General features: G+C 39.1%; 2 protein-coding genes across 2 annotated transcripts; both read right to left on the bottom strand.

The window, feature by feature from the left end:
• Positions 1-9121, bottom strand: LOC113032634 (terminal nucleotidyltransferase 4B-like). The gene is made up of 12 exons (XM_026185647.2): positions 8194-9121; positions 7962-8085; positions 5618-5664; positions 4771-4891; positions 4588-4695; positions 4351-4479; positions 3972-4185; positions 3531-3657; positions 3305-3417; positions 3000-3184; positions 2668-2796; positions 1-2534 (listed from the first exon to the last, which is right to left on the bottom strand). Exons 1-12 carry the CDS (start codon positions 8886-8888, stop codon positions 2073-2075), a joined length of 2454 nt encoding a protein of 817 aa, XP_026041432.2. The 5' UTR covers positions 8889-9121; the 3' UTR covers positions 1-2072.
• A 755-nt stretch (positions 9122-9876) lies between these two features.
• Positions 9877-22349, bottom strand: ice1 (KIAA0947-like (H. sapiens)). The gene is made up of 21 exons (XM_026185302.2): positions 22207-22349; positions 21793-21928; positions 21549-21607; positions 20373-20484; positions 18484-18560; positions 18206-18243; positions 18037-18119; positions 17826-17902; positions 17633-17670; positions 17441-17523; positions 16312-16348; positions 16115-16171; positions 15913-15996; positions 15452-15801; positions 12418-15060; positions 11951-12113; positions 11521-11681; positions 11249-11439; positions 10989-11089; positions 10795-10893; positions 9877-10568 (listed from the first exon to the last, which is right to left on the bottom strand). Exons 1-21 carry the CDS (start codon positions 22332-22334, stop codon positions 10387-10389), a joined length of 4899 nt encoding a protein of 1632 aa, XP_026041087.2. The 5' UTR covers positions 22335-22349; the 3' UTR covers positions 9877-10386.
• Positions 22350-25604: the final 3255 nt, after the last annotated feature.

Raw genomic sequence — 25604 nt, 5'->3', positions numbered from 1 at the left:
TGACTTTTGGAATTTTAAAATGTTTATTAAAAAAATAGAAAAATTGTATTTAAAAAAAAAAAAAAGTCAGTTGTTTACACAATACAACCAGCCATTAAATGTACAGGAAGGAATGAGCTGGGGGGAGATTTGGTTCATGTAACAACCTAGATTATCGTTTAAACATATTGCTAAAAAGCTGCACTGGGGGGAGGAAAAAAAAAAAAAAAAAAAAAAAAAAAAAAAAAAAAGCTGACAGCATCATGTGTCCATCAGTTTGGTACACGGCATGTTACAATAATCTGACTTTCGAAACACGAGACTTTAAGTGATTTTTACTCTTGCCTCAGCCAAAAGTCTTGTAACAATAAATCTCTGGTTTGCCAAGAACAAGTCGCTATGTAAACTTTAGCTGTGAAACTGTCTTTGAAATACTGACTTTAAAGATGGCAGAGGAAAACCTCTGGAAAAAATACAAGGCCCTCTTGCACAAATCAACTATTCTTATCAATTTAGGGGAAAAAAACAAAAACAAAACCCACACACACCTCACGCACATGCTGCTCATGCTAACAATCACTGACTGCGATCGGAGTCTGCTCTCAGAGCTTACATCTACAAGCTGTATGGCAAAAATAAAAGTCCAACAGTTTTGTTGCCACTGACAAAACACAAAAGGCTCTGACTATGTAACGGAGGAGGGTCAGATTTGGTCATTTAGAAAGGCAGTTACATTGTTGCTTTAACAGAATCAAAAAAGATATAAGGCAAGAAAACAAGCACTTTGCTGGTAATAAATAGCACCAACTTTTCTTGAACTAACAAGATATAACACTGCTAAAAAGGTGCATTTCCCCAACACAGCCCATCAAGAGGAAATACTAATGAAGAAAGCAAAAACAAACCCCCAAATTAAGTGATATGTTTAAAATGAGAACCAGTGGTGGGAGGAGCTATATTGTTGGGAAAATTTCAAGTGATCATAAATCAATGGTAAATGACAATAGTTATGTGTTGGCATCATGGGATTTTTGGCACATTTCTCACATTACACCATAGCTCCCTCTTGTGTTGGAAAGCTGTAAACAGACAGTCCTAGGCCCTCAAATCCTATTGCACAGATCAATGTAGGCTAATATAAAAAGCAACCTTATAGTGGCGAGAACTCCCTTATTTAAAAAAAAAAAAAAAAAAAGTGGAATAAATTAAAAACTGGTCAATATTGCACAGAAATGCAACAGACATAATATAAGGTGGCAATGTTTACAGTACAGAACAAAACAGAGGTGCTAATGTGTGTGGGGGGAGGAGACATTAGTGAGGGGAAAAGTTTTTAAAACACAACAACCACCCAATTTAAAAAAAAAAAAGGGAAGCAGACAACGGATGATGCCCAACACACACACAAAACACTTCGTACATTCAAACAAGTCATCACAGTTTGAGCACTTGCGATAAGGTCCATTTTTGTGCCGTCACACCAAAAACACTGTCAGCGTTGAGCTGCATAGGTAGAAAGGTAGTGCTTCGATCCAGAGTACAAGTTGTAGTAATAGCCCTAGCTGTAGGGGCTCTTCATGAAGAGTTCAGCTAATAGGGTGTTGCATTCACAAGATCAAATGAGCCCCCAAACCTGATGAGATGGGCCCCGACAAGAGTCAAAAGTTCAAGAGATGCCAGGCTCGATGAACCAGTTCAGTAAAATGGCACACGATGTTCAAAAAGGTCCGAGTTCCATGGAAACTCTACTTGACTTGAGCTGCTCAATAAACTAGGAAGTAACACTGATGAGAAGGTGAAGTCTGGAAAATCCTCAATCAAGTCTGTGCTGGTGTGCGTCACATTGAGAGAGGGGCTTCTGACTTCAGACAGATGTAACAAAATGAGTTCAGTCATGGATTTAAATTCAGTTTTCAGACAGGAAGTGTGTGGCATAGTAAACTGACTTGGGAATGCTAGCACGATAAGGTGCATTTTTGACAGCCTCCCATATCAAGATTTCAAAAAAAGAAAAGTATCATCACATGATCACTTTGATGGTTGTAGAGAGGCCTTCAGAAACCAGTTGGGACAAATACTGTAGGTGTATTCTTTCATCTGATTTGGTTCAAGGCAGGAAAATTGTCCTTCTTTTTGCGTCGACAGGTGTTACGGCCGTACTGCTGCTGGTTCCTGAAACCCGATGTAGCGTTATGAACTTGGGGAACAAATCTGCGCTGAGGACTGAAGTTAACGTGACTTTGGCCTTGGAGGTTACTGCACTGATTGTGCTTGAAGACAAGTTTGGGATGCTCCAGTGAACCGTGGGAATTGGATCCCATGGCATAAGAGCGGCTTTGCAGTCCTCCTACCTGAGGGTGGTGAAGTTGTTGTTGGTGGTGGTGGTGACTTAGGAGAGGGCTGGTAGAGTTCATGTATTGTGAGATTTGAGGGGTTTGTGGTGCGACTTGTGGCGAATGACGGTGCACAACGCCGATGGAAGGAGGAGTCTCGTGGTAGAAGCGGCAATCGGAGAGATGGGGGATGGCTATGTTTTCTGGGAGGGACATCTGGATCTGAAAAATTGTGGGGAAAAAAAGAAAAAGATTGAATTTGGGATTCTTTTAAAGCATTAAAGGGCATTTGGAAAAAAAAAAATTGGACTTTGCCTTTTGAAATATAAATGTCAGTATGAAGAAACAGACCGACCTGATGCATTGTGTGAATAAAGCCTGCTGGATGCGCAGTCCTCAGGTTAGTAGTCATCTGAAACATTGACTGGAAGGTCAGGGGATGGAATTGGACAGTAGTATTGGTGCCGTGAGGGGATTCAGATTCCTAGGAATGTCCATATACAAGTTAAGAAAGCCAGACTGACAAGAGAAAAACCTTAAACATTTGGACTATGATCAAGTTGTGATGGAACATTATAGCTGCTTTGTCTATGTGCTTTATCTTTACATATTTTGAATTGCCACCTTGTGTGCCAAAGTGGTTGTCAAATAATTTGGTAAAATGAAGAAAAGAATATTTGCCCTTACTATGTCACTTCCCGAAGAGGAAGAAGAGGAGAGCGAGCAAGCAGAGGATGACGACAAACGGTGATGGGGGCTGTTAACGAAAACTGGAGATGGTGACGGGGAGTCGGCACTGAGCGGGGAGGATGAGTCTCTTTGATCTCCACCCAGCATCAGCCTGGCCAGATCCTGTTCACAAGCCTCAACATCTAGGACCAAACAGATTACGGTTAGACTGCATTGGGTATATTTGACACATTTTCCTCTTTTCAGCAACATCAGTTATTGAAACTGAACTCCAGTTCATGTTACGCGAAGCAGGCACTAACCAGAAGTTGAAGACAACATTCTGTGGTTTCCCAGCTTGGCACCCCACTTCTGGATTGTCCAGTCCCTGTATTTCAGGACCTCTTGGCTGACTTTGATGAGTCTTCCCAGAGTACTGCAACATAGAGAAAGTAAAATATGACTACTTAGAGAAACACTGTAAAGATTAAACTCATAAGGAAAGGTTACACTTTCCTTATGATTAGGAGGGGGTGGGTTGGCACAAACCTGTCACAGTCTTTGTTAGGGTATGCACGTGAAAGTGGAGAAACACTATGGTTTAGTACCATGTAGGCAAAGTCAAAAACCTGCTTGACTTGCAGAACCCCATATGAACTTCTGCCCACGTCGTTGCCTGTGAAGATCACAGACACACACGCACACACTCGATTAGTTGAGCATTACAAGACGGACTCTGACAGCATGACACATTTTGGCGTTCATATATCAAATGTTTTGGGATGTACAGCAATCATTTGCCTCCTCTGCACAACTTTTATTGTTACTGAACCCACAGGTGATTATACTGAAGCTCTTTAACATTTTTATTTCCCTTCACTTTGGATTGCCCTTCCAGCAGCCAATAAATACCTGTGTTTTTTTGCTTTTGCAGTAATGTCTTGTACAAATTCTATACACATTTGAACATTTTCTTTATTTTAGTCTGACCTGGTTGGACTGGATCTTCTATGCAGAGCAATGATGGTCTGTTTCCATTCTCCATTTCTTTGAGCATTTCCTCCTTGCACAGGTAGGCTCCTCCATTTTTCACTCTGATGGCGGTCTTAATGTAGTCGAAATCACGGCCGTACAGTGCAAAAAATTCAATCAGCAGGATGCCCAGGTTAATGTTGGGACGGCTCGTGTCTATCCGAGGGTGTAGCTGATTAGCAGGACATAAAGAACTTATTACCTTTGCTGTGTAACACGTTACATTTTAACAACTTTTTGGTCAACTTTTACAAAATGTTTTTATTTTAAATAAACCAGAGTGTAGTTATTATCAACTCTGGAACTAATCACTTTGCTGATGAGCATCACTGTGTACCTGCAGGAAGCTGATGGCCATTAGTATAAGACTGTATGAGCTAATGCCTCCAGTGAAGACTTCATTCAATTCTCTCTGCAACAGGAACTGCTTCAAAACGAAGATTAAGGGTGGCAGAACGGGGTACTTCTACAAGAAAAAAAATAAAAATAAAACAAATTAGCAGAAAAACAAAACGATCATTTACACAAACTCATTTTTTTAAAAAGGGAAAAAAGTCCGTCGTTAAAGGCTTACTTTAAGGTAGCTTTTGATGAACTGTGCTGCTTTGACTGCAGTCTCTACATTAAAGCTGATGTCCACTCTGACCCGTGTTTCACAGTCTGTAAGCTTGATGATTGGCACCTAAGGAAATGTCAAGAATTAGTTCACAATTTGGCAATGCCAAAATTAAAAAGCCAGGATTCTCTCTCGACTTACTGTAGCTTTGTCAAGGAGTTTGATGGGATGTGAGCCGGACACATTGTGTTTTTTCAAGGCTTGCTCCAGTTCTTGCAGTGGAGGACGGTCCCACTTTCCGAACACCACCAGGTCAATGTCACTAAGGACGCAGCAGAATGAAAGCAACACAATTTCAAACGGTTTCTCAGACACACACCAAATGGTAAAAAAAATAAAAAAATAATAGCTACAACAAGACAAAAGAGAAGTTACTGTAACCATGTTCTAGTCATAAAACTTCAATCTTATCTGCACAACAAAAAGGCTTTTGACTACATAACATATGTACAAATAATAAAGAAAGCAGCAGTGATCTCTGCCTGTTGGTTTGTGTACACATGTTAGAAAGACAGTTTTATTTCATAACCAATATTTAATTGTTCAGGCAGTTTAATTTTCATTGCTGAGCGAGTATTATGTGAATCCAATGAAAACAACCATTGCACAAAACAGATGCTGTATGTACTCACTCCAAAAATCACTTCATTTGCTAATGCGATACAATGTTTCCAAATAAGGCTGCTGAATATTTTAAACTCCTGCATATTTGCTGAAATGTCACTCCCCCTCAACACTCTTCATTTCTGTAACTCAACTCTCAGGACAAGACCTTGAGAAATACAATGCATACATAAAAAACTATAATAAACAGCATCTAGTTCAGTGTAAATTCTAGCAGAATGAACACTGAATGCAGTGTGGCATTTTAATACTGACAAAAAAAAAAAAAAAAAAATGGTGCTCCTACTTCCTAAAAAGCAGCGCATTTTACAAGTAGCCCGTGTAAGGTGAGAGTGTACGGCAACGGTAATGCAACAAATGTTACCTTGTTGGAAGATAAACTCCAGTGCTGAAGCTGCCAAATATCTCCACCTGCAGAGGACAACATAGGTTTGGTTTCAAGAGCCATAAGCATATCTGAGGTATTTGCTAGCTTGACCTTGATTTTGAGCTGACAATGTGGAACCTTAAAAAATAAAATAAAGACTTCAGTGTAGTTACAATTAAGGCCATACATGGCTGTTTTTCCCTTTATACACCACCACAGTGGGTTATTAAAAATAAAAAAGTAATTTTTGTTTAGTTTATTTATTTCAAGTGCTGAACTTAATTGGTAGCTGGTCATTGAATGTGAACATCATTAAACTGACAAACCAAAATCAACACATCAGAGAGATGGCAAAAAGTTTAGAAGAGGCCGAATCAACAGTCAAGCACGTCATTCAAAAAGAAAGACCAGCGCAGGCTGGGGATGACAGAGTTTGATGGTTAAGATAAAACAAAAAAAAAAAAAACAACTTCACAACATCTGAGTCCTCTCGAGGAGGCAAGTCTATCAACTGACAAGGTCAACAATCAAGAGAGACCTTCATGAATACAGAGGGTATGGAACAAGGCTCAAATCATACACTCGATAACATGGCAAAATTAGACTTGACCAGACAATATCTAAAGAAAAATTAATTCACGATTAACTTGTATAGAAAGATTGGAAGAGAAAAGTACCGTATGCAGAAGGGCAAACTGAAGCATAACACATCAGCTCACAAGCATGGTGGAAGCATCATCATGGCACCAGCATGTATGGCTGCCAATGGAACTGTCACTAGTGTTTACGGATGATTTAACTGCTGACAGAAGTAGCAGAAGTTCCCGTTTAGCAAGCTGTTATTTATAATTTTGGAGAAAAAAAAAAAAAAAAAAAAGATTTGCAAACTAAATTTGACCTTGCAATCTTTTTGTGTAGTTTTAAGCCATTTGGATAAATAAATATTCATTACTTAGCAGGTGTCTCTGAGTGTGCAACAATACAGTCTGGACACAGCTTGCCATCCAAGCCTGCTAGCATTAGGTGACAACTTTGTGCTCTACCATTCTGCAAATATGGCCAATTCTTGACTTAGTAAAAACAAAAAAACTCAGTAAAAAAGTAAAGGCCAAGCCAGCTGCACTGCTATGTGGGGCAGCACATCCAAGAAGGTTTAACTCCAGTCTTACTTGAGCAGAACTCTAATATTTCTGAGTCTTTTACATAGCACTGATTCGCAGATATCTGTATCTGTGCTGCATCCACAGTTTATGTATCCAGCTTGTTGACCAGGCTTTCTACTGTTCTACATACAGTGTATGGTCAAAATACACTAATTTTATGTATTAGTCAAGATGTGCAATAAAACTATTGCCTCTGTAAATGTCTGGTTTCTAGAAAAGAAAAAAATAAAATAAAATCACCACCAGGGATAGGAGGAGTAACACAGAATGATCTTCAGAGAAAAGAAAGGAAAAGAATCCAATTCACAGTGAGGCCCAGTGGGATTTCTGTGGGCCAGGATTAGTTCAAAATGTTTATAATGTGAACCCCACCCCCTCAAAAAAAAGAGCCATTTGTTACAGAGTGCACTCTGTTGGCAGTATACAACGGAAAATAATTTACTAATGTTACTTTGGGAATGCAGGCAATATGAATGAATGATTACATCTGGCCAAGTCTGTTTGGACATATAGCGTAAACGATGCTGCTGACTGCCTTCTGCATAAAGCAGGACACACAAATGTAGTAAAGTGCCAAACGTAATGACTGCTGAAACCATGAAAATCATAGGCCTGATTTATGCAGGGCATCACAAACAAAAACAAGCTGCATAATTATAACCATAAAAAAAATAAAATAAAATTACTGAATACACCAACAGCAAAGAAAAAAGAAATTGGATTCTCATAAAGTTAAGTGCAGGGCAAAAAGATGCCCTTTGTGACCAAGGCAGTAAAAAAACGCTTGATTGGGGTCATCGCTGTATTTCCTCAGGCTTACAAGTACCTACGTTTGAAATATCCCTTCTGTTCTAGCATGTGTCCGAACATTTGGATGCCAGACAAAGAGTGGGAGTAAAGGTTAGTTTTTTCCAAATATATCTGACTCGTGTGTTCAGTGTTACTCTGGAAGCAGGGAGGAGTACTCCTGAATTTAACAAGAATCTAACATCAGCTTGTCTCTTGATTAACTTTAAGAAGCTACTCTGATACTCATAAGTCAACATACTTGGCTTATGAGAGGGTTGGCAGCACATCACAAAAACAAAAGTATGTAAAACTGAGCATCCAAACCCCCACCCCATAGTTACCTGTCCAAAAGGTGTGCACAGGTAAACATCTATGCTGGTGACACTCACCTGTACTGTGGGCCACAAATCTTTGATAATCCCCTCTATTCTGTTCACTACATCCCTTCTCATTGACTCTTCTTCTGGTTTTGGTGACATGAAGCTGAAGAAGTCCATAATCTCTTCGTGAAGACTAAAAAGACGGAAATAAAGTGTAAACCAGAAGCACATCTATGGTGAAACACTGCATTTGGATAAAAGAAAAGTTTGTCCATACCCCCTCCTCCCTCCTTTTCCTTACCCATTGATGCCCTGGCTGTAGCGCCTGGTTTTCCACGGGCTACAATCAGAGTCTGGATGATGTCCATTGGAGTCGAAGCACAGGAGGGGGTTGATGCCGTGGAAAGTGTTGGCCCTGTTCAGGTGCTTCCTGCGGCTGGATGAATGTGTCTGATAGTGGTGCTTGTTCCCATGCTGATTTCTTATCCCAGGGGGGGTGTGGTCGGTAGATTGTGGCATGCTGCGCCAGTGTTGCTGAACAGTGTGAAAAGGGGTTAGAGGGTATTGCTGTCGGAGACTGTTCTCCTTCAACTCCTGCTTGCCGTAGTGCAAGAACTGGTTAGCCTCTTCTGTAACGCTCAAATTGTCGATGTGCAGGCAGGAACCAGAGGGCGAGGAACTCTCGGCCTCCGAGTCCAAAGAGGAGGAGGACGGCGACAACGAGCCCTTCCTCCGGACACTTCCCCTCTCCCCGCTGCCGTCTCGCTTCGACAGGTTCCCCAACACTACCATCGGTGGCGGTGCTACATTTCTGCAATACTCACCGCGTGAGTCCGTGGAGTTTGCGCTCTGCGCTGCAAAGTTACGTTGGTGTTGAAGGCGGCTGTCGATACCGGAGCCTGCTCCGAATTCCTGAGGGGTTCGCCAAATGTGCATCCACAGGGTACTGGCAGGTACCTTCTGCTCCGGCTGGATCCAAGCGGTCCTGGGATCCATTGGACTCAGAGTTTAACGGGAACCCCTCTTCTCTTCTTAAAATGGCAAGCAATGTAACAAATGAAACACACTGCAGTCAAGCAAACTAATAAATCCTACCGCGCTTATTCACTTATTATCCTCTCAGGGTTTCATGTCCGGAAACGGGTTTGGTTTTCCAAGCGGCTTCGCTAACTCCACTACCCTAGTAAAACAGCAATATGGCGCACCCAGTAGCATTCAGCATCTACGCATGTCTGAGGGATTTAAATCTTTGAACACACCCCTCAGCCCCGAGAGAGCGGTAAAGCTAACAATATACAAGCCTCACAGAACGGAAGCTGGTCCCTTGAAATTTTACTAAATTTAATTATTTTATTTTGACGCACTAAAAGTAAATGAAAAAGAAAGAAAATAATATGAGCTAATTATTATTTTCATTATTATTATTATTTCCAGTTAAGGCGTTCTTTCTGTTGTTGCTATTCTTAGATTTGGCACAAAGCATGCTTTTGTTTCTATTAAAATATTTCCCACTATCAACGACTAAAATAGTTTTGATTTATAAAACTTCTACGATTATCTGCTCCTATCATAACAAATTGTATGGAGGTTAAAAAAAGAAGTCCTAATTCGTATGAGCTTGAACGTTATGATGAATGTAGCTATCGAGCGATTGTAGATTTTATTTTGATAGGCAGCCCCGGAAATGGCAGCTCTTACAAAATTTCCACATTTGATAAATCTGAACACCGGGTAAGATAAAACATGATTGTTGTAGTGGTTTAGTAGTCCTCGGGTATTACTCTATTTTAATGAGTCCTGACGTTTGCAAAATAAACCTCACTGTTCATCAAACTGTGAACGTTTTACTTTTTTAGTTTCAAGATAATTTTTTATAAAAATAACAAGCTGATCCGATAGTATGCAGCATTCCCAATAGTTTTGAAGTATGTACACATCACTGAGAAGACCTAGGTTAACAGAGACTGCAGCAAATGAACACAACTTGGATCCAAATTCGGACATTTTAATTTGAAAACCGCCCCCCCCCCCCCAAAAAAAAACAATTAAATAATCTCTCAAGCATTTAACTGTACAACATATTTACTTTGGCAATCCTATTTTTCATGAATACAGACACTGATGCTACAACTGTAAACTTCAGCAGAAAAACATACACAGCAACACCACACATATACACACTGTACAGTACTTTACAGCATTAATCTGAGTATAACAGAAGTTATACCAGTACATTTGCTACAGGCAAAGTTTCAATTTAAAAAACAAAAACTGCTACAAAATTCAGAAATATAAACATTTTTATATAATTTTAGAGTAGAAGTGCACATAAAAAAATTAAAACAAAAAAGCAGTCTGCTGGACGTTTTAAAATTTTAGAACCACCAATTTATAACTGCTTGTGAGTCACCCAGTAAGTTTAAATCAGCGCCAATTTATGCGTCTGTTTCCAAAAAAAAGGGGACAGACTGTCATGTCTGTGGATTTGTGCACTTTAGCTGTTGGCTTGTCTGCAAATAGAGGCTAGCTGGTTAATGCAGCTAGTGACAGCAGGAGGGACACTTTGAGATGTTTCTCCTCTCCATTCTGCAAGAGCTTCCAGGGCTTGTTTGGGGTTGCATGGAGACAGGTCATAGATGCAGTAGATGGCTGCTAATTGCACCTCCCATGGCACACCTGCACACATGTGACATAATATAATTAGAACTGTTACATGAAACCCTTCCTTTTAGCGGCAAATCAGCATGTGCTTAATGGCACAGAAAATACAGATAGGCAAATGTGCTTTAACATGTCTGAGACAGAGAAATATAAATCTTGCTTAAATCAACACTACACAAATTAAAGAGATACCATGTTAACAAAAACATTGTATTCCCTTCAGTATGCAATTATGTCCTACCTTCAGTTGGTCCGTGCCTACCAAATGTATTGATGACATTGGCAATAGTGACCACAGTAGAATTACACTTCTCCTTCAGCCCCAGCTGACCAAGGCATCCTATTACAAAAACAATTTAATTCATTTAATGTAATTTCCAACAAATCCCTCCAGCTTAAAGCTTGATAACCAAATAAATTTAGGAAACATCTGACCTATGAGTCTGAGCACAGTAGCAACAGCCACATCAGAGATGGGCTGTTGTTGCTGTCTTGGCTGTGTTACCCAACTGTTCATCAGTGGCCACAACTCCTTGCTGTCAAAGAAAATGAACAAGTTAAGCAGAAGCTATGTGCCTTCAGGAGCCATGTTGGACATGGCTTTTTACATCTTATTTGCAAGTCACATAAAAAACAAAAAACAAAACCCTCACATTATTATTATTACTACAAGACAGAAAAACAAAATAACATACCCTAGTAAATTATCATAGGTCCACTTCCACTTCTTGTTTGTACAAAGCAGGTGCAGTGCATAGACGTGTTCCCAAGCCTCGGCTCCAAGGTCCTCCCCGTACCGACTGTGTTTTGTGAAGGACAAATTTGATCCCGATCTGATCTCAGAAAGTGTTCTGGAGATCAGCTCGTCAATGTCACAGGGAGGAGTCTGTAGTGATATGGGAAGAATAAGTTTAAGAGGGCACACACTACTTGATTTAAAGAATGCATACTCGTAATCAAAAAATACCTTGTTCCAGCCAAGAAATGCTAAAAGGCAGCTGAGAAGCTCTTCTGATGCTCTTAGTTTGGTGACGGCATGAATGGCCTGGGACAGAGAACTGGTGTGTGTGAGAAGGTTGGGCCATGTTGTCACCATAAATAAAATCAGCTTCGCAGAATCTGGAAAATCTGCAAAAAGGATGAAATAAAGAAAATAATAGCAATATTGACTACAAATAAGCTTAAGTGATACATCACAACGAGTAGAGGTAGTTCTTTAACTTTAGCTTTCCATGCCGTCACTATGTTTTCCAGTTAAACAACACCAAAAATCAAATTAGCTATCACGTATACAAGTTCTCTTAAACTGTCATTAGAATTATTTTTAAATAAAACCATGTTAGTGTAGAAAAGCTGTGTAAAGCTTTTATAAATATGGAACAACATAAAATGCTCACTTTCTATTAGGAGGCTGTAGGCCAGGACACGAGCCTTTTCCACATCTCTCCTCTGCCTACAGAGCCCAGTGTAGACTCTGCAGAGGGCCTGCACATAGTTTCGACTCAGGTCCATTTTCCCAGCTTTCAGTTTGTTCAGGATGGCCACAATCATGTCATCTGCCTAAAGTGTAAACCAAGAGAGACAGAAAAATGTCAAATTACACACAAAGAACCTTCTTACTAGTCAGACATTTTGATGAGAGGCAGATGTGAACTAATTGCTTAATTTTGCTGACATGAAACTACCTTCATACTCGTATGTGGCAAAATTTACAAACAGGAAGGAGGTAATACATTTACTGACAAAAGGGTTATTAAAAAGCATTGTAGCAGTAGAGTGCGATTGTTTTATTTTCAGCCCAGTAGATCCTCCAACCAGAAATTAAAAGATAAAAAAATGTAAGAACAATAAACAGTCTACTAACTGAGTTGCTCTGGCAAACTTCAGCGATGACCTCCTTCTCCTCATCTCTTAAGACAGGCTTTTTGGGAAGGTTACCAACATGCAGATGGCTCCGGATCACAGGCAGCAGATCAAAGCACTGGTCTTCAATTTTCCTTAAAGAGTTAACTATAAGATTTTTCTGTGGATGTTCTACAGATTTCAGGGGTGAAGAGGTTGTCTCAGTTTTCGGCTGTTCTAGTGTCGGATTCTGGGCTGATGAGGTGTCGTCTCCACTTTTTGAAGAGGAGGCAAGCACCTGATTGCGAGTCACACCAGCAGCCTGATCAAGCCTGAGACATTTACTGCTTTTAGGCTGCAGCATACCGATGGCAGGCCTTTTTTCTCCCCTCACTTCAGTCTTTGTGAAGGCCGTTGAAGTGGAGTTTATAGTTTTAAAGCTAGACTTCTGACTGTCGGTTGTCGCTAATGTTCTGCCCTCGGATGAGCAAATGTTGAGATTGACATTGCCTCTAAGAATGCTCAGAGTACGAGCCCGGGCAGAGAGCTCTGGATACATGGTGTCGAGAAATCTCATGGAATTCTCCTGAGATGGCGTCGTTGAGGATGATGAAGGAGAAGAACTCACTGCTGTCAAAGGCAGGCGACCAGGGACTGGCACAGCATGTTTAGGCGTGGCAGAGCCGAACTGAAGTGGTGATGAGGGGACTCCATTTAGAGGGAGTGGGCTGTTTGTGGATAAAGAACTCAGCTGATGACGGTTCGGTGTTCTGTTAGTCTGAGTAGGTGAAGTAGGAGATTCAATTCCATCCATGGGTGAAGGAAATAATAGTTTCCCAATAGCCTGCCTTGGGTTGATAGATCTGTTCGCCTTCGGAGGAGTCTTCAAAGGGGTAAGGAGACGAGGAAGTGGAGGACCCATTTCGCCGCGAACATTGCTTATGCACTCTGGAGCCTGAGCTTCAGCTGAACTTTCTCCTGAGGTAGTTTTTTCCTCTCTTATTAGATTTTCAGGCTCTACCGTTTGCAAGTCCAAAGATTTATCTTTTCCTTCTGTGGCAGGATTCTGAATTAATGGAGTAGTATCACCTCCATTCATTTCATCCTGAGCCTGGTCTTCATTAGTAGCACTTTTGGTGACACCTTGTTCCTCTAAACTGAAAGAAGGCGATTGTATGTTTGTTGAAATAATTTCTGTCTGAACATCAGCATCCAATATTCCTGGGTTTGGCTGAGTGTCCAAAGATGCCAGCTTTACAGTGGGCAAAAGACATGAGGGACTCAACTGCCTGCAAAGAGAATGTCCATCTTCTTTTGAAGCTTTACAGTTTACAGTATTTGTCTCTGGGGAATCAGGCATCGTCTCCAATGACGTACTACTACTGGTGTGTACTTTGTGCTGAGGAAGATCTTCAACAGTAGCTTTTTCAATGTCACATTCTTTCTCTAAATATGGAAAAGGAATTGGTTTGTTTGTTGAGACATGGTCTATGTTAACATCAACGTTCAATTTTCCAGGATGACTATCCAAAGCCTGCAGCTTTATAGAGGCTAAAAGGCAGGAAGGACTCACTCGCTTGCAAAGAGAATGTGCACTTTCTTTCAAAGATTCACAGTTTATAGTATTTGTTTCTTGGAAGCTGGTAACTATTTCTATGTCAGCATCCTTTTTTCTAAAAGGTTCAACATTTGCGTGGCCAGATTCCTGATCAGCACCGGACTGGTCGTTTTCCTTCTTTAACAACGCAGATGTAGGGGGTGGAGGTATATTATTACAGGTTGATGATGCAGGCAAAGCTGCCACATCATCTTCTGCAGTCCTCTGTGCATTCCCATCCTCCTTCCCAAGAAGTTTGATGCTTTCATCAACTTCCAATTTCTCTTCAAGATGTTCATTAGAGACAGCAGTGATGCTGTCACTGCTGCCTGATGAACTTTGAGTATGTTCAGGTATATCAGAGTCCTTGCAGCCAGACCGTGTACTGTCCTGAAGTTTAAAAGAATCCAGAGTATTTTTTTCAATGTCTGAACTATTTTGTGTAGCTGCAGCCACGATGCCTTCCATAGAGTCACTTATTAGGGCTGACTCTCCACCATCAGGAGCAACTGTTTTGTTATCAGTAATGTCACTAGGGCTCATGTCAACATCCATGCTTGTTACAGTCTCTGAGAGATCACTATTTGCATCTTCTAAGGCATTTTCATTTTTAGAGATTCTACTGATGCCAGGATTACAGGATAGAAGTGTACTTTCAGTAGGTAATGGCACAGCCTCAATCAATCCTGTAAAACTTGATGTGGAAAACGACGATGATGGTGGTGATAACTGTGCAGATGATGGCTCCTGTTCAATCAGCATGTCGTTTTGAGGACGTATTCCTCTCACATCTGTAGCGATTTTGTCAATAACTTTAGGAATGTCACCAAACTTGGTTGGTTCAAAGTCCTTTTCATTGGAAATTTCCCCCTCTCGCTCGTCTGCGACTACCGACAAGTCTGCATTCTCCTCCATTTGAAGTGCAGCTGATTTTGGATTCCTTTGACTTGATGGTGAGGTTGCAATGTGTAAGGTCTGCTCTTGTTTAAGAGCAGGCCGGTCCTCACAGGGTTTAGAATGACTTTCATTTTCTCGAACCTCCATTTTCATGGATTCCACCTCAGTGTTCTGAAGGAAACAAGAAAGCAAGAATGTAATTTAAAAGATATTATATTTATCATGACCTAAGAATAACAAGGTTTATCAAAGAGTAATCTTTCTAAGGTATTTGATTTTAAATAGTTAATCTTACAGGTTTTATCAGCTGATGACAATTCTAATTAAAAGGTATGTGCAGCCACTACAGCTTTGAAACCTTTTAAGATACCAAGAAGGACTTCAACTAGTGTCTGACCATACACACGTTTCTCAAAAACAAACTTTCACATTATATTAAAGACTTTCCTTTAAACTACTGCAGTAAACAGAACACTGTGTAAAGCCATAAACAGGAAAATCAGCACTTTGATCAACAAGCAACAACAAAAGCCGTTCATATTAGATCTAACCAAATTCTCACCAAATCTGGAAGTGGTGAAATACTGGGAGGCATGGGCTTAAACAATCTGATAATCTCTTCAACAGATAATGTGTCCATCTCCGTAGATGACTCAGCAGTTTTGCGTGCCTTAGGTGATCGCTTGCTCGTTTTTGGAGTGCCTGCCTGCTTTCTTTCACCAGAGCACTGAAGAGATGCTTTGTGCTTGATGGCATCCTGTGCGCGAGGAGACTGGTTTAATGGCGTACAAGTTGCTTTCGCTGGAATGTGGAAACTGTGGGGTTCACTGATCTTCGGAGAACCAAACGGGGACATTTTACTCAAATGAGAGTGCAGTGTGGCTTGTGGAGAGGAAGGAGGAACTCTGGACTCTGAAATTAAAAGAATAAAAGAAGATATTGTGTATGTAGAGGTGTAGAATTGTTAAATAAAAGAAAAACAAACTGAAAAGACCGTATATGCTGTTATGTTACAAACAATACCGTGAAAGTGCAACTGGTTTACAGACGACTCCTGCTCTGGGTCTACACATGCCCACAAGTTCTCTAGCAACATCCAGAACTTTTCTGCAACACACGATAAAACATAATTGCAATTACAATGTAAAAATCAGGCCGCTTTGGGGGTTGGTGTATGCACGCAGCTTTTCAAATGAAATCACAAAATCTGTAAACAGCTGCATACCTTTGTCAATTTTAGGCTCTGCAGGCGCACTTGCTTGAGTTGTTGTGCTCCTGTATTCTTGAGAGATAATTCAGATATTGTTTAAAAACAGATTTTAAGTCAGGAAATGGATGCTGTTAAAAATTAAACAGACAATATTATTGTTTCCTTTAATGCTGAAAATATTATCGTTAATAATTTTCATTGTTGATTTTTACCTTTGTTCCTTTCCCTTTCCAGTTTCATCAGTCTCACCTACAAAACAGAAACGAAATTATACACAGATAATGGTCGGATCCTATTCCAGAAAGCAGGCTTAGCTAGCAAACTTGAGCATTCTGATCCAGAAAGCCAGTGAACTTCAACTCTTACCAGGGTAACAGACTGAACTTAACCTGCTGCTGGCAGGTTTTCTATAGCAAACTCTGATTTCTCTTTGACTCTCCTTTTCCTGCTGCGTCTGAACCAGCTGACTAACACCCTGATTCATTTCAAAGCACAGAACACTGTACTTAATATGAGCGCTTTTACAATCATCCAGTCTTCCATATACAAGGATGGAGACAGCAATTATATCACTGATTTATAATCAGCTCAGAATAAAATGTAGTCTCCATCCACTGTGTGGCTCTAATGCAGCAGGATGACCTGGATGACAGAGAACCTTCAGAGACATATTGCCGTAATCTAATGCAGTAATGCAGCTGTCTCTGCTCCAGAGTTTTGGCTATGTGGATAACCATCATGGTCGGCATTGACATATGCTCCTGGTGCGACCTAGATCTCGGCTCAAGACCAGAGGTGACCGCAGAGACCAAGACCAAGACCAGAGCGCATTCGCCGCTGTCGCACCCTACCTCTGGAATAACCTCCCCTTAGCTATTCGGGCGTCTGATTCAATTCAATCTTTTAAATCTCAATTAAAAACTTATTTGTTTAGCCTTGCTTTCCCTGTCTCCTAGAGCCCACATTTTTACTGTACTGGAACTTATCTTTATCACTTTGTTAATGTTTATAATGTTTTAACCTTCAGCATTGTGTGTGGACTTTACTGGTGCCTACTATGCCTGGTGTATTATTGGTTAGTTATGTCACCCGCCTGTTAGTATATTTTATTTGTATTTTGTGCTTTATATTTGGATTTATTATTGCTCTTAACTCATTCTGTGAAGCACTTTGGCATACCTGTGGTTTTTTAAATGTGCTATATAAATAAAATTGTATTGTATCGTATTGTATTGTATATGTTCATGAAAATTGAAAACTCAGAGCTGTCGAACCTGTACTCTGGTCTATCATACTAGAAAATATTTTACTCCATAACATTTGTAAAGGGCTTTACTGCACCTGTAGATCGTTGATACTTTTCTCTAGTATGGTCTTCTCTTTGGTCAGTTGGGAAATTTTATGCTTCTGTTGGCAAACTGAATCTAAAAAAAAATATCAAAGAAATCACAGCTTAGATAGCAAACAAACACATAAAAGACTCAGAACTTATTAACAGCAACAAAATATTTAGTAAAATTTGATTTTAAATACCTTCAAGAATTCTGATTTTACTTTCAAGGCTGTCCTTTCTGTTGATGAGAAAACAACATGGAACCTTTTTTCAGTGCAATTCATTTTAAAAGCTTTGCTCAAAAAAAAAAAAGAAAAAAAAAAAAGAAGAAGAAGAAGATGAACCTCAAACTGTGACTAATCATATATTTCAACAGCTCGTGCAAATTCTTACGTGCTTGTCATCTTGGCGTTTTCATCCATGAGTTTTTCAGCTTGCTCTGCTTGTGCCTGAGACTTCTGCAAGGATGTCTAAACAAGTGACATTTTTTTATGAGTTTTAGCAGATTTATGTAAAGCTACTGTGAATGCTAGCTGCATTTTTGTAAATTATGATATTAAACTAAGGTCAAACAATTCATTTGGAGAGCATTCCTTTAGTTTACCTGAGATATCAGCAAATCGTTTTCCACCACAGCCTTTTCTCTTTTCAGCTGTGAATTTTCAAGTCTTTGTTTGTCTGCCAAATCTAAGAAAGACAATTTAGGACAAATTCAATCAATTACAATTACAAGTCTTCCCTGGTACAAATCACACCATGCAAATGCAAAGTACCTTTAACATTTTTTAGCTGGTCTTCAAGCTTTTTGTTCCTGATGAAAATGGAAAATGCCAGTTAGCATTTTAGAATGATAACAACATTAATAATAATGATAATACTGTTGTAGCGCTTATCAAATCCAGTGTCACAAAGTGCTTTACCAAAAAACAAAAGAAAAATAAACAAAGAAAAAAAATCCCTTCAAAATGAAAGAAGATTAATAAAAACTAACAATTCCAAAGCAAAAAACATTATTTGTACTGTTATGACCAAGACTGGATCCAGTACATACTCTGCTATTGTCTCGCTTTTTTCCACCTTCAGTTTTTCCACCTCTTCAGATAGTTGTTCATACACCTTAAGAGCACTCTGTAAAAAAATAAATAATTTGTGAATAATCAGCAAAGGCCAGAAACTAATGAAATATTATGAGTGTGAATTATTTGGTGTGTAGGGCTGTTCAATTAATCGAATTTTAATCACGATTACGATCTGGGCTTTCAACCATCATTAAAAATGACTGAGCCGATTATTAGCCCCTCCCTCATGCTTTACTCTCGCGCTGCTCCGTGTGGCAAATCCAGCGCACCTCTCTGATTTCGAACACGCGTCACAACAATTAAGAGCAGCGGTCCCCAACCCCCGGGCCTTGGACCGGTACCGGTCCGTGAGTCGTTTGGTACCGGGCCGCGAGAGTTGAGGCTCAGGTGTGAAATGTATGGTTTTCAGGGTTTTTATCGGTTTTCAGCGTTATTTTGTTATCGTTTTGATTGTTAACTCTGTTTTCCTGGGTCTTTTCACGTGTGTTATGAATAAATCTTTTTTTCGGTACCGGTACTAGTTTTATTTTGTTGCATTTATCCGCGACACCTTAAAGGCCGGTCCGTGAAAATATTGTCGGGCATAAACCGGTCTGTGGCGCAAAAAAGGTTGGAGACCGCTGATTAAGAGGACCCGAGGGAAGCTCAGAAAGCTAAGCAGAAGTTATTTGGAGAGGAGAGTGACTGCCGTTGGTTGAAAAGAGAGGTAAAAAAAAAAACTTCAGTGGTGTTGCACACTATTTTATATTATTTTTTAAAGTCATTATTCAATACATTGTTATTGTTAACCCTTTAAAGCCGGTCAGAGCCGCACGTTCCGTTTTGTGTAACTATTTTTAAATCCCTGTAGAACCTGAACCACGTAAGCTAGCGCAATATTTTTTTTTGCATATGAAACCAGAGGAGTTGTACTTACATCTTATGCCATCAGCTTGTCCTCGGTCACGGTTTCCTTCCACATAAAGCTTTGCAAAAACTGCATAAAAAGCGCTTGCAGCAACAAAAACATAATATTCCAGAAACACGCTTTGCTGATCCGATTACCTGTTCATACCACTTCCCACAGTGAAACAGACGTCAGCGTGAACTATCGCATGTCCGCCATTTCCTGCCCGAAACCGGAAGTGACGTCATTTTCGCGGAAAATGTAGTTTTTTACTTGTAGGCCTTAAAAGCCTATACAAGTGTTTTTATAAGTCATGTTTGACTTTTCTGAATAGTTTCTGGGATGCTTAGAACTCTAATTGCACTGCTGGAAATAGTTTATTATGATGCACATGCTGTTTTCTTTGCAAATTTGCATCATAGGATTGTTTTTTTGTTTTTCCTGCAGTATATAAAAATTGGTGTATCTCCAAAATAAAACTATGAAGACACTCAAAATAAATTTCCTGTTGTTGTAAACTATTTTTTGCAATTTTTTTGTATTTAAAGTTTTGAGGGATAAACCTCTTAAATTTCTCCAAGTAGAAATATATGTAAAAAAAACAAAAATGATTTTCAATTTTTTTGTAGTTTATTGCACTTTTTTTGCAATTAATGTAGTTACTATGGACTTAATACATACATATTATTAAAATATGGGCTATAACAGTTGTATAGCAACTTGAAATGCTCCCACAAATGGCACTACAACATGTAAAAAAATAATATAAGCTCTGGCGGACTTGGTTCTATAGTAGGTCTTAAAGGGTTAAATAAATATCGTCAAATAATCGAGATCTCAATTTCAGTGAAAATAATTGTGATTATCATTTTTGCCATAATCGAGCAGCCCTATTGGTGTGAAAACAGTATTAAGAGTCAGACATATGATTACAGGTTAGGACATTTCATAAGATTGTAAAGTGTAACCGCTTACTTTCTTTTCTTCCAGTTCTGCTTGCACCGATTCATAATCAGCTGTCTTTTTCTCCAGAGTAACCAGTCGGATCTGAAGCTCTTCCAGCTGCTGCTGAAGCCTGATTGTGTCACTGCACATAACAAGTTGAGAACATGGATCCATGTGTTAAACCAATTGAATGTAGCAAAAGAACAAAAAACAACCCCAAAAAGATTTTATGTTTTATTAAGTCTACAAATTTTCATAAAGTAACAATGTCCTGAAAGTGAATGGATATTGTTCATGAAAGCTTAGTTCAAAGATAAGAAGTTTTTATATACAGTCACACCATTTATCAAGGTGTCTAAGTGAGAGGATCACCGTCTTAATTATCTGAGTAACACGGGCATAGAAAGTTTTACTTAAACCGAGACTTCATCTTTTTTTGGCTTCTCTCTTTAGCAGTTGCCACAGATGATCACCTGCTTCCATAGCATCCTCCTCTGTCACACCAAACCACTTCATGTCCTCGATCACTACATCCAGCAAACTTTGTTGCGGTCTTGCTCTTTTCCACCTGCCTGGAAACTTCATCTTCAACATTCTTTGTCTAATATATCCACTCTCTCTCTTTTCCATGTCTTTGCATCATCAGCAGTGCCAGTCATACCTTATAGCAGATCTCACTACCATATTGCAAATACCTCCTTTCATTCTAGCTGCGATCATTCTGTCATCTCCACCCACTCAATCCTGCCTGCATTCTCTTCTTCATTGTCTGTTGCTTTGGATGATTGACATCAAACATTAAAACTCATCCTTTTTCCTAGTCTACTCCTTGCAGTTTCTCTCAATGTCTCTCATTCACACAAATGTATTCTACTTTATTTGTACAGACTTTCATTCCTCTTCTCTCCATCCTATATTCACAAACAAACAATGCTTTGCGAAATGGCTTTAAAACTTATTTTAAAAAAATCAAGTAAATGTATAGTCACTTACGAACATCAGTTCCATTAGAAAGCACATAGGGAGAAACTTTGGACAAATTATTGTAATTTCAGCTAGTTTGCTTGTAGCTGATGACAGCCGCCATGTTTCAGAGCAAATCAAAACACACGAGTTTTGCTTGTATGCTGAATACCGCAACTACGACCTGTTCACGTCTCAACGTAAGACATATTACCAAGGCAATAACCGTCCGTTGGTACTTACTCTGAAACCGCTATCTTCTGTTTTAGTGCCAGGAATGAAGACACATATTCAGCCAGACTCTGACGAAAGACAACAAAACAAACAGGGGACATCACAGTTAGTAAATACTTATCAACACATTAACTCCACAAGATAAAAACACATTAAATCGCTCCATAATGTTTAAGATCTGGATCGAAAAGATGATGTAAAGCACTGTAACTGATTTCTCGGTAACAAAAAAGCCCCCCAAAACATCACCGACCTGCTGCAAAACAGAGCAGTTTTGACAGTTTCCAGTCGTCGCGTCCGCGGCGATTGCCAACGCTTTGGACTGATTCTCCCCTGGCATCATAGTAAGAAAAATCCCACCGATACCCAGGCAGCCTTTACGTTTTATTCTGAAAACGGAAAACTTTCATATCTTAGTGTCACAAATTCCACGACGGCTCCTCTATATTCAAAACAACTTCACATTTTCGCGTCTCCCACGTTGACCAAGGACCCAAGCGAAGGACCCCTTTAGCGGTAGCTTTGCAAAATGCCTGTCGCCGTGAAATATAAGATTTCTAACTAATAAGTTCAGAGCATAATCATATTATATTCATAAGTTACGTATTGAATTGAATATCGGTAACGCGTACGTACGAAATTAAAATAATTTTTACCGCTTCCTTACCGTGATGCCTCCTGTTGTTCAAGTTTTTTCTTCAGGCATTTCAGTCTCGTTTTCGTCAAAATAAATTTGTTTGTGTAAGTATCAGGAACGAACGAGGCCAGAGTAACCGTTTCCTGTAGTTTTAACATGATATAGTTATATAACATGATATAGTCTGTTTTAAATGTTTTTTGTTGTTGTAGTGTTTGCCAAGATTTGCGAAGCCCGAAAAAACTATTTTCACTCTGTCAAACCCACTGTCAATAAAGTGGCGACATCTGCTGGACAAATTCTACATATTGGCTTCGTGTGTTTAAATTTGAAAAAGAAGTTAACACTCAATATTTACGTGTATGTGTATTATGTGTATATTTTTCCATGAATTATCCGTGTAACTACTGAGCTACTTAAAATATAGTTCACAGCCTGCGTATTGAATTCCGTTTTCATGATAATAATGTCACGGAATATTGGTCACGTGATTTTTTTTTTCCTGCGTAATGTCCACGTGTTGACTCTGAATGTTATTAAGGTGGAAGAACTGTAATTTGTTAGGTAGTCAGACCGTTTTGTCTTCAAAGTCCTACAAAACACAAATAACAGTAAACCTTTATAACAATTGAGGGGGGATGTAAAGCTATTTCATTATTCAGGTTCTCAACGTTGATATCACTCCCTGGTGGTCTAGTGGTTAGGATTCGGCGCTCTCACCGCCGCGGCCCGGGTTCGATTCCCGGTCAGGGAACTCAGCTTTTTCTTTCGTCCCTGTATAGCTTCCCAAAATCGTTGCAACACATTAAACTACACAGTAAAGAACAAGGAGTTGACTGGTTGTCAAGTTATAACACAGAGAAGCTGGGATTTACTCCATTTCCCATTTCCTACCAAGTCCAAGAGCACTGTTACTCTGCTATTCAGCTAAATAGTTGCCTATTCTTCAAAAATCTAATATAAAGAATATTTAACGTCATATTAAAATATTAATCAATACCCCAAACCCATTTACTGACACAGAACGTTGCACTCACTCCATTTTCATTTACAAATACAAAGTTGCAACATAAAAAATGCATGTTACCCACCAATCTCAAGCACCATATATCACATATTTTGACATTATATTATTATTAGTTAGCAGATATAGTCAGCAGAGGGTGCTATTGTACTAATAACAGTTGTCGCACTGCTCTCGCTCCTTCTCAAACCCACACACTAAACCAGTACTTTTGTTAGGTATCATAATTTCAAGTTTTTTTTAAAAAAATACCACTTTGGAGTTCAGTGTTAATGTCATATTTTTTAATAAATGAAGATTTCTAGTTGGTGTTCTCCTTCTTGAAAGTTCTATCAATTTCAACATAAGAAGAAACACCTGAAGACACCGTTGTAAATGCCATCATGATGGAAAGACCCTCTGACTGAACCTTCTGAGTTGCCTCAAGGCAAAGGAGCCACACTCTTCAAACAGATGCAGTCAAACAGAGACAGTGACTGTCTATGACATACAATCTCTGCTGTTAATAAATTTGTCTCAGTCAACTCTTGTTTAAATCCACAGGAAGCTGTCTGAACCCTATCTTGAATACACAAAACAAAACAAAACTGCTCCATCGTCTTAATCCCTTCCTACTTGTGAGGTTGAATTTTGTCCTTTTATTTTTTTTCCTCTGAAGTTGCTGCGGTTGATGTAAATGGAAATACATATTTTTGCACTGAGGTCACAAATATTTTTGGTAACCTAATTACTAAGTTAAGTTAAAGGTCCTTCAACAGTAAAGCAGTTATGTGAGTTAAAGATCCGATCTCACTTGTGTCTCTTTTCTTCACATTGGCATGCACCAATAAAACGGTTCTGCATCACATAAAACCTTGCAGACATTTGCCTGTGAAAAAAAGGCCCACTGAAACTATGGTCTATATTTATTTAGTATTTCAGTGTCTAGGCACACATTTTCTTTGCCTGGAGTGAGCCAATGACTTTAAAAAATGACTCTTTACTTTCTACATGATTTCTTCCTACTTTTAACACTCTTCATATTTCCTTCTTCACTGTCCAGCTGAAGGTCCTTGTAACGGTGCCCCAGGGATTATGACAATGGTTATTTTGTTTTGGGCATCTGTGTCTCCTTGACTTGTTGAGAAATGAGAAAAGAGCAAAGCCCAGATACAGTATGTCATAGGTGTTGAAATGGCTAATACCACATTGGCATTACTGTTAGCCTGTGTTCTGGCTTACATGCAGCACTCTGTTGAATCCTGAGAACTAGATCTCAGGATTAGCTCTCTGCTTGCTGTTCTATAAATCTAATCATACAATATTTCTTTTGAGCGTTGTTATAGTACATAATCTGTTGAAAAGGGTTCAAAAGAACTCCTAAATATCAAGCAGTCACAGAGTCAACAGATGGATGCCCAGTTATACCCTCATCGCCTGCTGTTAGGAAATGCAAGGTAGGGCGTTAGCAAGACCTTATCTTGGAGTATTATATGAATAAACTGTAAATTAGCAATACTGTACTGACAAGAGTAATACTTTCATTTATTTCTAGATGATTTTAATAAGCCCAGGAAGGATAGTTACAGATAGCATTAGCATTAAAAGAATATCCAGTAACTGAAAATTAAAATGTTTTCTGTAGCCAGTCCATTGAATTTGAACTTACTGGCATGTAAAAGTAAAAGTAAAGTAAATAGTTGTAAATAATTAAATATAGTTCATTAAAGTTCTATTAAAATCAGTTTGATGTGCTTTGTGCATATCAAGCTAATCTTTTTTTTTTTACTGCATTATTATTTTGTAGAGTCCCACCTTCACCATAGCTAGAGCCATCCAAAGATGAAGGCTGGATTATTACTTTTTAGTTTAAGTGTTCCAGTGTTTAAGTCTATTTTTTGGTGTCTGTAATCAGCAGAGAAATGAACAATCTTAAGGATAATACACATAATTTTCCTATAGTTTAATGTCCACACCTGGCTGTGTTTCAAATGGAGTCCTTTGACTTTAATAAATACCTGCAGTGTGACACAGCAAAAGAGGTGATCTGTGTTGTGATGTAATAGATAAACATGAATTGAATTCTTGTCTATAGCAGCAATCTTCCTATGAGCCAATTATCCTAGATATCTACAACCTCCAGGAGCTAGAAAAAAAATCTGATTTTTAGGTATTTTAAAATAAACGATGCAAAGATAGTCCGATATTGAATTGCAGTTTTTTATACTTAACATTTCTTGACTCTGCATGGAATTACAGCTTGATGGTAATACAGACTGAAGGTGTAAGCTATATTGTAGTACATGCAGTAATAAGTAAATCTTTTTAGGCTAAAGAGAGGAGGTATTAAAAAGGTACAGGATATTTTTCCATTCACTTTCTTTAATGTAGTAAGTGAAGATACAAGTACTAGCAGCTGAAGTGG

The sequence above is a fragment of the Astatotilapia calliptera genome, chromosome 11 (assembly GCF_964374335.1).
Source record: "Astatotilapia calliptera chromosome 11, fAstCal68.1, whole genome shotgun sequence".
Lineage (NCBI taxonomy): Eukaryota > Metazoa > Chordata > Actinopteri > Cichliformes > Cichlidae > Astatotilapia > Astatotilapia calliptera.
The sequence above is the reverse complement of the archived record's forward strand: the minus strand, read 5'-3'. Positions and strand labels throughout refer to the sequence as shown.